Source organism: Cnephaeus nilssonii (assembly GCF_951640355.1).
Source record: "Cnephaeus nilssonii genome assembly, chromosome: 14".
Classification (NCBI taxonomy): domain Eukaryota; kingdom Metazoa; phylum Chordata; class Mammalia; order Chiroptera; family Vespertilionidae; genus Cnephaeus; species Cnephaeus nilssonii.
The window spans coordinates 38,815,768-38,828,074 of NC_137085.1; the positions used below are offsets into that span (position 1 = coordinate 38,815,768).

Here is a 12,307-nt window from a genome sequence, read left to right on the forward strand (position 1 = left end):
AAGGTGTTGCATATTTCCATGTTCCGATGTGCATAAAGTGTTGATCACTTGACTGAGAAACTGTAATTTGGCAGTTACAACAATCACTTCCCCTTCTCTACTAAGCATTCAAGTTTTGTGTTCCTTAAAATGAAGGGTAGACTGTTGAGTGGCAAAGTGTGTCTGACAGAAATCAGCAGCATGATGATAAGCCGATGCTGGGGTGGAAAGTGAGAAGAAAATTTGGATCAACCCACAGATGATAGTGATAATTATTAGCAAGGCCTTCCATGGGTGCGGGAGTTGAGGGGGATGGGAACACTATTTGTCTTTGGCAGTGTAAAAATGTAGATTTCTTTTTGACTAAACCCATTAAATGTTGACTCACTGTTCTTTGTAGCCATGGGCTATTTAGATTAAAACCATTAAAATAAGTCACTTGCTACCCAGAACATCTCTTATGCGGAAAGTTTGCTGGTAATGTTCTTCCTGCACTCCTCCCATCTGCTTAGGTAAGCCCATCCTTCAAGACCCAATTCTACTTCCACCTGCTCTAGAATTCTCATCCCAATCAGTTCAAAGGAATTTCTGCCTCTCTTAACTTAGTAACTTGGTGTTCCATTCATTTCAGATTTAGAATTCACTACTTACTGTTAATTGTGTTACTGTTAAATTTTATTTTTTATTAAGTCTGGCTTTGTAACCTTAGTCTCGTTCAAGTCCATATGCCTCAGCTTTCTTATTTGTAAACAGGACAATACATGTACCTCTGCTTTGGAGCTTTTGTTTGAAGAGAGGGTATATTTACATCAGTAGGTATATACTCTTATCAATGGTGATAAGATTAGTTTCTCCTCATCCCCATAATGGGACTTCACAACAGGAAAGGCTCATTCTTACACCTTGTTGCATCTCCAGATCTTTACCACTAATTGGAACTCAATTTGTTTGCTGTTCTCATTTCTTCTTCCAGAAGACAGGGCATTGAATTTCACTTCAAGGCTAAGACGGGAACTCAAGCAGAGTTCAGAAACATCTGGAATCCTTTGTAGTTTCTTCTTTTTCTAAATAGTCCTACCTCGAGGCATGTACAGGAGATTTTTAGACAAAGGCATCTTTGAGGCATCCAGGGTTACAGCTGTCAGTTTTATACAGGATATCATTCAATAATACCAGGCCATCTTTTAACAGCTTTTACCTTCACCACCAACTCATGACCTGCCCCTTGGTCCCCAGCCCATATATCACTGCTGAGTGTGCAGTAGTTCACACCCTGGAGAAGTCCAGGGAAACAGCAGGCCCAGATGGCCCATATATGGAGATTGTATCTGCACAATTCAACAGAAACTGCACCAAGCCTTTATAGATTTTTTTGCAACCTTTCTAAAAATGGAATTTGAAATACATTTATGACCAAACCTAAACTCGTCCTTTCTTATATTGCTGTCACTTTTCCCCTTCTTTTCAAATCCCACCTCTACTGACCCTTTCTTTCCAACTTTATTTAGCTACCTCAATCCCCTCTTGCCCTTTTCTTCATATTCAGCTTCTATGTGGAAACAGAGAAGTCTCTCATTACCTCACCCTTTCAGAGATGTTTACACGTGGGTATGGACAGATCAAATAAACAGGAACTTAGGTTAATTTAATAGAAAAAATAAAATATGGAATAACATTGATTTTGGCCAGTATCAATTACAACCATTCTACTATATTTTACAAAAAAACAACTGAACATTTTACACATGTACAGTATTTTTCAGTAAAAGTGGATTTGGATTTAACAATGGGTCACTAATTAAAAATAAAAAGACAAAAGAGAACAGAAGATAGGGCTTTTGTCTCTAGAAGGTTAGAGCATTTGTTAAGTCTCCAAACTTTGTACTATCCATTACATATATCTCATTATGAATATATATATTTATACATAATATATAACATTAACTTAAATTTTGAAAGCATTATGTTCTAGTTAATAATATTCTGTAGATAAACGAGGCAGTAACACACTAGTAGTTAAACCAGTATTTCCACGATGTGCGCCTGCATGGTCAGTGGGAAAGAGAACACACTTTGGTGGACCCCAGTGAACTTGGCTCTCATCGTGATGGTTATTTGTTTAAGAACACAGACATCATTTTTTCTCTTTCCTATCGTAGTAACTTTTGTGCCCCAAATACTATTGGATGGTTCAGTTATATGTATTCCTTTGCAGGCAAATCTGATTTTCCCATCTGCTTGACCTTGCTTAGGTTGTGCTTATATTTGTCCATTTAAAGATTGTGCCTTTAAATATAAGACTAGATGCCATAACCAGGAATAACTTTCTTCAGGTCAGAAGGGCCTGCATTATTATGAAGAGAAAAACTGCTCAGCAAATCACTCAATTCCCTAGTCACTTATGAGTCAACACGTGACTCAGTATACTACAATGCTAACTAAGAAGGTCATTAGATTATTTAGTTATTATTCACCTTGGTTTGGATGTTAAGTTTGATGTCTAGGAATGAATTATTTTCAAGGTAGGCTTTTAACTAACTTGTTCCTTAGATGGGGATCTTAGCATCCACTTCCCAGCTCCTTCCTAGGAGAATCTATATTGATATCATTCCTCTTCTCATCTGTGAGGCCAGTGACATCTTGTAAGTAAAAACAAAGTCTGTAAGATGGCTGGTCACTCCCAAAGCAAATGAGGTCACCAATGGAGCTTTGATATGAAAAATGAGGAAACTTGATATCAGTCTAACCTCTCCTAAAAAGAGAAACTCAGAAGTGGTAAAATGATCTATCAGGCTTCCAAATTTCTGACCACTGATCCAAAACAGTTTTCGCATAATTCAGTCTGCTAGATTCCAGGATGTGTTTAGGAAGTCATAGAAAACCATTGAAGATATCTCCAAGAAAACAGAGGATCTCAATGACATTCAGTATACAGGTGTATCATAGCACAGTTATAGAGGGGACAGAAGATAGGAAAAATAGCAGAACCAGGAGGGTACAATCATGCCGCCCATATTCAATTTCCAGTTTTATTTTCTGAAAGTGAGAAGATGAAAAAACTTCTAATAAGCACCATTGAAAAACGCTGCCCAGCCAACTTGGGCACGAGCTTAAATATTATTTAAATCAATACTATTTCTTAAAAAATACAGGACCTTTTATAAACTTTTGACTCCAGGAAGTAATTTCCTGCATCACATCCAAAATGCTTTCCACCACAACAAATGGAATTGACGGTGGCCTTTAGAAAAATGCTATGGGGATAATGGCTAGATAGCACCAAGAGATTGTGCAGGGCCTACACAGTGAACACTTGGGATTTGGGGGAGCTGGATCAGTCTCAGCTGTTTGTGTAACTTTGCATGCTGTCCATCACCAATCTGACTATGCAGTGCAATCCCACTTGACCAGCTGTGTGTAAAATCACCCAGTCTACAATGGATAAGCCAGTAAGTAGCAGCAAGTCTATCTGATGAAACCAGTGGAACAGACTTATCAAGTGAGTACAACGCCAAAACCACATAATTCATGAAGTAATTTATGTGTGGAAAGTATCAATGTTCAACTGCAAAAAAAAAAACAAAGACAAACGACTCTGAGCACAACTCCGCAGGATGGTCTAACTGGCCGGGTAGGTCCAGTTTCCTGCCGTTTCCACCAGTGATGGACTCGAGCATGAAAAATGACTAACGTAAGAGCTTTTTGTTTCATTTTGATCTATGTCTACTCTTGTGACTTTTTTGAAAGGTATTTTTAGGAGTCTCAAAGGGGAAACAAGTAAACGCAAAAGGAAAAAAAAATGGACCTTCAAAACCAGGGCAGGAAATCAAATCATTACTTTAACGTCAAATTTTGGCATCAAAATGCTTTGGTCATACAATACTGTCTCTGTGGTTCTGGCTGTTTAGCACTAAACACCCAGTTATAAAAGGTAGGCTTGTTGTAGGTTTATTATTATTTTTTCCATTTAAGTTTTGACAAAACAGTTCACCATCTCCCTGCACAGATTGAGAGAGAGAAAAAAAAAGAAAGCAAGAAAGAGAGAGGTGGCTTGCTTTTTTTTTTTTTTTTTTGCTTTTTTTTCTTTTTAATAATAATATGGAGTAATCTATAAGTCTACAGGAACAAAGAAATCTAGGATGGAAGCTCAGCCTTGGAATGTACATGTTTTGCAGCAAAGTTGTTGGAGAACCTTCCGCTGGCACAGATTGTTCTTTTTCACTAGCATACAGAAGCCTCCTTCCGCCCAGGACTCTTCCGTTGCTTTTCCAGGAAGTCAGCGAGAGAGGGGGGGAGTTGAGGACGAGAGCAGCATGATGTACACACATGGAAGAAGGTTTTGATTGGCCAGAGAGGCAGATTGTGGGATTGGAAGAGATCATTCAGGAGCAGTCAACAAGGAGGAAATTTGGTCCACCCAAAGTGATTTCAGTCAACAGCATTGTTTTTCAAGGAGAGATAATTGCAGTCCAACGGTAAATGTGATTGGTATCCATTTGTGAAAGGAAAAAAAGATTAGAAAAAAAGAATAAATTAGAAATCAATAATAACATAAGCAAAGGAGTTTTATGTTTAGAATTACCTAGAACAGACAGTGGTAGTCATTTATATGATATTTCACGGACTCTAAGACACCAGATTTAAGATGCATCGCTGTTACAAAAATGCTTCTCATTAAGTGATGACACAATATTCACTTACCAATTTTATGCTTATTGGAAGTATTTGCTAAACTTATATAGTATGCTGTTTGGTTTCTGTGCAATAACTCTTTGAATTCTGGAAAACAGTTTAATTTTTCAGAGCAATTTTGAGCTGTAATTAAATTCAACATAAGAAGTAGTAACCATGTGCCTCACTTGACTAGACATCTCTGTGACTATATTCAGTCAGTGCCAACTATATCACATCAACCTGCTGAGGCAAAAGCAGTTGTAAGCTGCCATGAGTTATAAGATGCATCTGATTTCAGAGATGATAAAATGTAAAAGAGGTGTCTTAGAATCACTGAAATATGACAGTTGAAAAAGAATAAATAGCACATCCCTAAATGCAGTTGCCATGTGATTTGAAAAATGAAAAGCCCGGTGAGCCATTAATACTCTTTTTCTGTCCCCCACTACAAATTTAATGGTCTTTATAATTGTAATATGTAATATCTGAGACACAAAATATATAACATGAGAAAACATAATAATACTTTGACCATCCATGAACCCATCCCCTTTCAGAATAAGAGTATTTCTGATTTTCTTGGATCTGTCATGTGCTTATTTTCCTTCTCCATTTCCATAAGTAAACTCTCTAAAATTGTGATCATCATTCCCTTTTTTATTTTCAATTACAGTTGACATACAGTATTATATTAGTTTCAGGTGTATAACATAGTGATTAGACATTTATATACTTTACAAAGTGATCACCCCAGTAAGTCTAGTACCCACCTGACACCATGCATAATTATTACAATGTTATTGACTAAATCCCCAATGTTGTACCTTACATTCCTGTGACTGTTTTTACTAATATAGCTGCCAATTTGTACCAATAAATTCCTTTACTATTTTCACCCATCCCCAAAATCCTCCCAACTTGCAACTATCAATTTGTTTCCTGTAGCTATAAGTTTGTTTCTGTTTTGTTTGTTCCTTTGTTTTTTTTAGATTTCACATATAAATGAGATATGGTATTTGTCTTTCTCGGTCTGCCTTCTTTCACTTCATAATACCCTCTAGGTCCATCCATGTTGTTGCAAATGGCAAGATTTCATTCTTTTTTTATGGCTAATATATTGTATATATTGTATACTAGTGTGTGTGTGTGTGTGTGTGTGTGTGTGTGTAGACCACATCTTCTTTATCCATTTGTCTATCAGTAGATATCTAACTTGCTTCCTTATCTTAGCTATTGTAAATAGTCCTGCAATTAACATAGAGGTGCATATATCTTTTTGAATTAGTGTTCTGGATATCTTCAGATAAATACCCAGAGGTGGAATTGCTGGGTTCTATTTTTAACTTTTTGAGGAACCTCCATAATATTTTCCATAGTGGCTGCACCACTATACAATCCTACCAACAGTGCACGAGGGTTCCCTTTTCTCCACATATTCACCAACACCTATTGTTTGTTCACTTATTGATGACAGTCATTCTGACAGGTGTGAGGTGATATCTCATTGTGGTTTTTATTTGCATTTCCCTGATGATTAGTGATGTTGAGAATCTTTTCATATGTCTATTGGCCACCTGTAGGTTCTTTTTGGAGAAATGTCTATTCAGTCCTCTACCCATTTTTTCCTCAGATTTTTAAAAATATTAACCCCTTATCAGATGTGTCATTGGCAAATATATTCTACCAATCATAGGTTGTCTGTTCGTTTTTTGATAGTTTCCTTCACTGTGCAAAACCTCTTTAGTTTGGTGTAGTCCCATTTATTTTTTAATCTGGTTTCCTTTACCCGAGGAGATATGTTAAAAAAAAAAAAAAGTTACTATGAGCAGTATCAAAGACTTTCTTGTCTATGTTTTCTTCTAGGAGTTTTATGGTTTGGGATCTTATGTTTAAGTCTTTAATCCATATTGAGTTTATTCTTGTATATGGTGTAAGAAAGTGATCCAGTTTCATTCTCTTGCATTTGTCTGCCCAGTTTTCCCAACACCATTTACTGAAGAGACTGTCTTTACCCCATTGTATATTCTTGCTTCCTTTGTCATAGATTAATTGATCATGTAGTTGTGGGTTTCTCTATTATGTTCCATTTCAGTGAGTCTGTTTTTATGCCGGTACTGTGATGTTTTAATTAATATAGCCTTATGCTACCTGATATGAAACAATACTATAACTCCAACATTGTCTTTCTCAAGATTACTGTGGCTATTTAGGGTCTTTTGTAGTTCCATATAAATTTTAGGATTATTTTTTCCTGTGAAAAATGCCACTAGTGTTTTGATAAGGATTGCATTGAATCTGTAGATTGCTTTGGGTAGTATGGACATTTTTATAATGTTAATTCTTTCTATTGATGAGCATGGTATATATGCTTCCATTTACTTGTATCTCCAATTTCTTTCTTCAATGTGTTACTGCTTTCTGAGGACAGGTCTTTTACTTCCTTGGTTAAATTATTCCTAAGTATTTTTATTCTTTCTGATGCAAGTGTAAATGGAATTTTCTTAATTTTTCTTTCTGATAATTATTGGAGTACAAAAATGTAACTGATTTCTGAACATTAATTTGATATTGTGCTAGTTATAATGGTTTTTTTAGGGTTCTCTGTAGTGTTATGTCCTCTGCAAATAATGACAATTTTACTTCTTACCCAATTTGGATACCTTTTATTTCTTTTTTATTTGCTGTGGCGATTACTTCCAATACTATGATGAATTAAAGTGGTGTAAGTGGACATTCTTGTCTTATTATTGACCTTAAAGAAGCAGCTTTCAGGTTTGTCATACTAGTATATGACCTTTATTATGTTAAGGTACATATTCCCTTTATCCCCACTATGCTTTTTCAGAATCCATTGATATAATTTTTATCCTTCATTTTGTTTATATGGTGTATCACGTTAATATATTTGTGGATATTAAACCAATCTTGCATCCCAGAAATAAAAACCATTATAGTGTCTGATCTTTTTACTGTATTGCCGAATTTGGTTTGCTTATGTTTGGTTGAGAATTTTTGCATCTGTGTTCATCAGGGAAATTGGCCTATATTATTTTCCCCTTGTAATGTCTTTGTTTGGTTTTGGAATTAGGGCAATGACAGCCTTGTAAAATGAGTATGGTAGTCTTTTCTCCTCTTCCATTATTTAAAGTAGTTTGAGAAGAATAGATATTAATTCTTTAAATGCTTGGTAAAATTAGCCTGTGAAACTATCTGGTATAGGACTTTTGTTTGTTGCTGGGAGTTTTTTTTTTTAAATTATTATTATTACTGATGAATTTAGTTAGTAGTAGTAATTGGTCTGTTCCAATTTTATGTTCTTGATTTGGTGTTAGAAGAGTGTATGTTTCTGGAAATTTATCCATTTCTTCGGCATATAATTGCTTGGGAGTCTCTGTGCTTTCTGGACTTGTATGTCCATTTTCCTCACCAGGTTAGGGATGTTTTCAATCCCTTGCTCTATCCCTTCTCCTTTTGGTACCCCATATGATGCAAATGTTGGTAGGCTTGATGTCCCAAAGGCCCCTTAAACTATCCTCATTTTTTAAAAGCCTCTTTTTCTTTCTGCTTTTCTGATTGGGTGTTTTATGCTACCTTGTCTTCCAAGTTATTAATTTGATCCTCTGCTTCATCTAATCGGTTGATTCCCTCTGATGTATTCTTCATTTCGGAAAGGTTCTTTTTGTGGTTTCAGTTTCTTTGTGTAAGTTCTTATTGAATTCATCCCTAAGTTCATTGAGCATCCTTATAACTGGTGTTTTGTACTCTGTTTCTGGTAGATTGCTTCCATTTCGTTTAGTTATTTTTCTGGAGTTCTGTCTCGTTTTGCATTTGGGAATGTTTCTTTGTTTCCTCATTTTGGCTGCCTCCATGTGTTTATTTCTTATTATGTAGATCTGCTACTTCTCCTAGTCCTGGCAGGATGGCCTTATGTAGTAGGTGTCCTGTGAGGCACAGTCTCCTGCTTACCTGAGCCTGGTTCCCTTTGTTTAGGTTTTGTGAATAGTTGAGCCTTGATTGCTGTTGGCACATCAGTGGGTGGGATTGGCCCTCAGGCTGAATGTCTGTGAGGATTGGTCATGACTACGCTGACAAATTGTTGTGCAGGGGCGGATCCCATGGAGAGGGAGTTGCTTTAGTGGGCTCTGGTGCCCACCCTGTCTGCCCTTTGGAAATGTCTTTTGAGGAGCTGGTTGGGTGTTGCTCTAGTGTGAACTGAGGCTGGCCACTGGTTTATATTGGTTCTGGGGCCTCTTGGGTGAGGCTTTGGTATATAGACCAACTTCAGTCACTGCCTATGCCTGGCCTGGGGCCACCTGGTAGGAACTACAAAGTGATCTGCAGGTGGTTACTGCCTGTGCTGGGAACCAAGGCTGGCTGCCATTATTGCTGGGTTTGGGGCTGCTTAGCAAGAGGAGAGGGCAAGTCGTGGCTAGCTGCTGCTGCTTTGTGATTTATGGACCTTTGAAAAATGTTAGGAAAGTCTGAAGTGCAATCCAGGCAGCTTTTGTAGAAAAGCTGCTGAAAGAGGTTCCATTTGGGTGTGTGAGTTGAATGGTTCCATGGAATCACCAGGGTAGGGCAAACTGTTATCTAGGTTAACACGTTAAGCGCCCAGTCAGTCACTGGTCACTGACACTATACTTTCCGTCCAGAAGACAAATCAGGCTGGGCACTTAACGTGTTAATGGAGAGTTCAGATTTGGCGCCCACCTGAGCCTAGGTTGGGGGCTGTGCTCAACAGTATCTGCCAGCACTTCCATCCCTGGATAGAGCTGCCACTGCAGTGGAGCTCAGCGCAAGTGTTTGTGAGCTACTAAGTTTGTGCTTAGGCCCTTTGAGATCTGTAGCACCTAGGTTTCTAGCAGCCCGTTGTCTTTCTTGGATACAGTCCCTACTGGTTTTCACAGCCAGATGTTATGGGGACTTCTCTTCCTGGCACTAGTGCCCTGGGACTCCTCGCTCCTCAGGGTGGACCTCTGAAGCCAAGATACACATCCTGATTCATAGTAGCCATGCTGAGTGTGGGACCTGCCCGTTCTGTCTCTCTACCCCTCCTACCAGTCTCGATGTGGCTTCTTCTTTATATACTTAGTTATAGCAATTCAGTTTAATCTCCAAGTGGTTCTCAATGATGGTTCTATAATTTAGTTGTAATTTTGATGTTGTTGTGGGTGGAGGTGAGCACAGTGTTTATCTACTCTGCCATCCTACTACTCTCTTTCTTTGACTGAAAATGGACTCATTACAAATTATTGTTCCTTTTCTACTACTGCCCACAATCCTGACACACCACTTTACCAAAGTGCCACTTGGCATAACTTATCCCATGCTTATCATGGTTTATGAAAGTAGTTAAAGCATCACAAACCTTGAAGTGACTGGTACCAAGTGCTATGGGTAAAAATTTCAAGCCAGAGTAGATGTCCTGGGTCAATCACTTAAAAAATCTTCCTTCGTTTTCAAGTTAAAAAGTTATGAAAATTCAGGTCATATTCAGATATAAGGTAACCCTCTCTTAAGAGCACTTGCTGGTAATTAAAAAGTGATACTTAGGTAGTCCTGGGGATGCCAGCCCCCAATCCTCTCACCCCAGAGTTGTGTGGTGAGAATCACTCTGGTCAAAAAAACTTGGACACCGAGCCTGAGTGGGGCTGGCCTGTCCCTGCCAGACCCGTCATACATCAGAAAAACTATGAAAATGTAAAGTCACCTATGATGCTCCATGGAAACGAGACCATAAATGATGTTCTGTCAGTGCCATTGCGTGCCAAGTTCTTTGTGAAGTCTTTTTGAGATTCCTAATAGTTGTGAAATAACCATACAAGGTCAGCAATATATCCTCATTTTTATAGATGAGGGAATTGAGGCCCACAGAAATTCACAACCTGCCCAAGGTATGGATCCCAAATACGAAAAACAGCATTCTGACTCCTGAGTCCACAGCACTATTCTGCTGCCCCTTGTCAATTTCTAAAAGAGAGCCATTCAAAGGAAGACAGAGAATCAACCCAGGGGAATGATCTTGCCAGGTAAGACTGTTCCAAATGCATACTTGTTTTATTTCTCTATTTCCATAACAATACAAAGATGCTTAGAACAATAATGGTTCAAAATAATTTCTGCATCATTGATATGTATTGTCTGCATAAAATTTAGGCATACATTTTATGGACCCCTCAATGTGAATTAAGAGCTATAGTTCACAAAATGTTGGAGTTAGAATAATTTGAAGTTATACATTTTATAGATAGAGAAACTGAAGCAACTTGGCATTTGCTAAACTCTCAAGCATGGCTGTACATTAGAAACAACCGAGAAACTTTTAAAAATATTCATGGTCCAAACCAAATGAATATTCCTCTATCAGACAAGACCTCTCTAATGCAACCCCAAGACCAATTCATTCTGAATCTCTGGGGAAGTTATGGGGTCCTGGAATTTTGGTTGAAAACCACTGGTGCAAAGAAAGAAAAATGGACCAAATTACCTGGTTCTGTCATTAACCTTTTGCACTCGGATGTTGAGTGTGACTCAACACGGTTAGCATTAGAATAAAGGAATTGAGAAAAAAGCAAGCGAGTGCAAAGGGTTAATTCTTATCCTTAGGCTTAATGAACAATTCAGATACCATTTGATTGCTATTTACTAATACATATCAAAATTATAAACTATCCAAATAACTGAGTGGCAATACACTGTGGCATCTCCACATGAATTTATGCTGTTATTAAAAATGAAGTTTCATAAAACATAGGATTATATTAATGTCTAATGCTTAATGCAAAAAGCAGGGTACAAAATTCCATGTATATATGGCAAAAGATGGGAAAGAAATACATGAAAACTAACTGGAAAGGCTACATATTGTATGATTCCAACTATATGACGTTCTGAAAATGGCAACTCTATAGAGGAGTACAAAAATTAGTGATGTCCTAGCAGGTTTGGCTCAGTGGATAGAGTGTCAGCCTGTGGACCAAAGGGTCCTGGGTTCGATTCCGGTCAAGGGCAATGTACCTTGGTTGTAGGCTTCTCCCCGGCCCGGGCCTTGGTCAGGGCGCATGCAGGAGGCAACCAATTGATGTGTTTCTCTCACATCGATGTTTCTGTCTGTCTTTCCCTCTCTCTTCCACTCTCTAATCAATGGAAAAATATCCTCAGGTGTGGATTAGAAACCAACAACAAAATATTAGTGGTTTCCAGGGGTAAGAGGAAAAGGAAGGATAATAGGCGGAGTATAGATTTTTAGGGCAGTGAAACTGTCCTGTATGATACTAAATGGTAGCTAAATATCAATGTACATTTGTCCAAATCCATAGAACATACAATGCCAAGAGTGAACCCTAATGTAAACTTTGGGTGATAATGTTGTCAATGTAGGTTCATCAGTTGTAACAAATGCACCACTCTGGCATGGGAGGCTGTGTTTGTGCCTGAGGTTCAGGGGACAAATGGGAACTCTCTATACTTTCTGCTCAATGTTGCTGTGCATCTAAAACTCTAAAGTTTTAAAAAGTAAAGTTTACTACTTAGAAAAAGTTAACTGATGATTCTTAGCCAGTGTGACTATAGGTGATTTATTTCTTCTTGCAATTAAAAATATCCCCCAAACCAGCTGAAGGCATAAATTCAAGATGAAGGAATGCCAACACCC

The 12,307-nt window shown here is 37.9% G+C and overlaps 1 protein-coding gene across 3 annotated transcripts in view; it reads right to left on the minus strand.

Annotated features, from left to right (window-relative positions):
• Positions 1-12,307, minus strand: part of PCSK5 (proprotein convertase subtilisin/kexin type 5) — a 413,193-nt gene that overhangs the window by 132,495 nt on the left and 268,391 nt on the right. Inside the window, exon 21 of one of the 3 annotated variants that reach the window (XM_079791289.1) lies at positions 1,604-4,242. The exons of the other annotated variants lie outside the window; for them this stretch is intronic. Coding sequence (XP_079647415.1) covers positions 4,127-4,242 — 116 coding nt within the window. The 3' untranslated portion in view covers positions 1,604-4,126. Of the gene's footprint in view, positions 1-1,603; positions 4,243-12,307 lie in introns of those variants that run through there. 3 annotated transcript variants of the gene reach the window in all.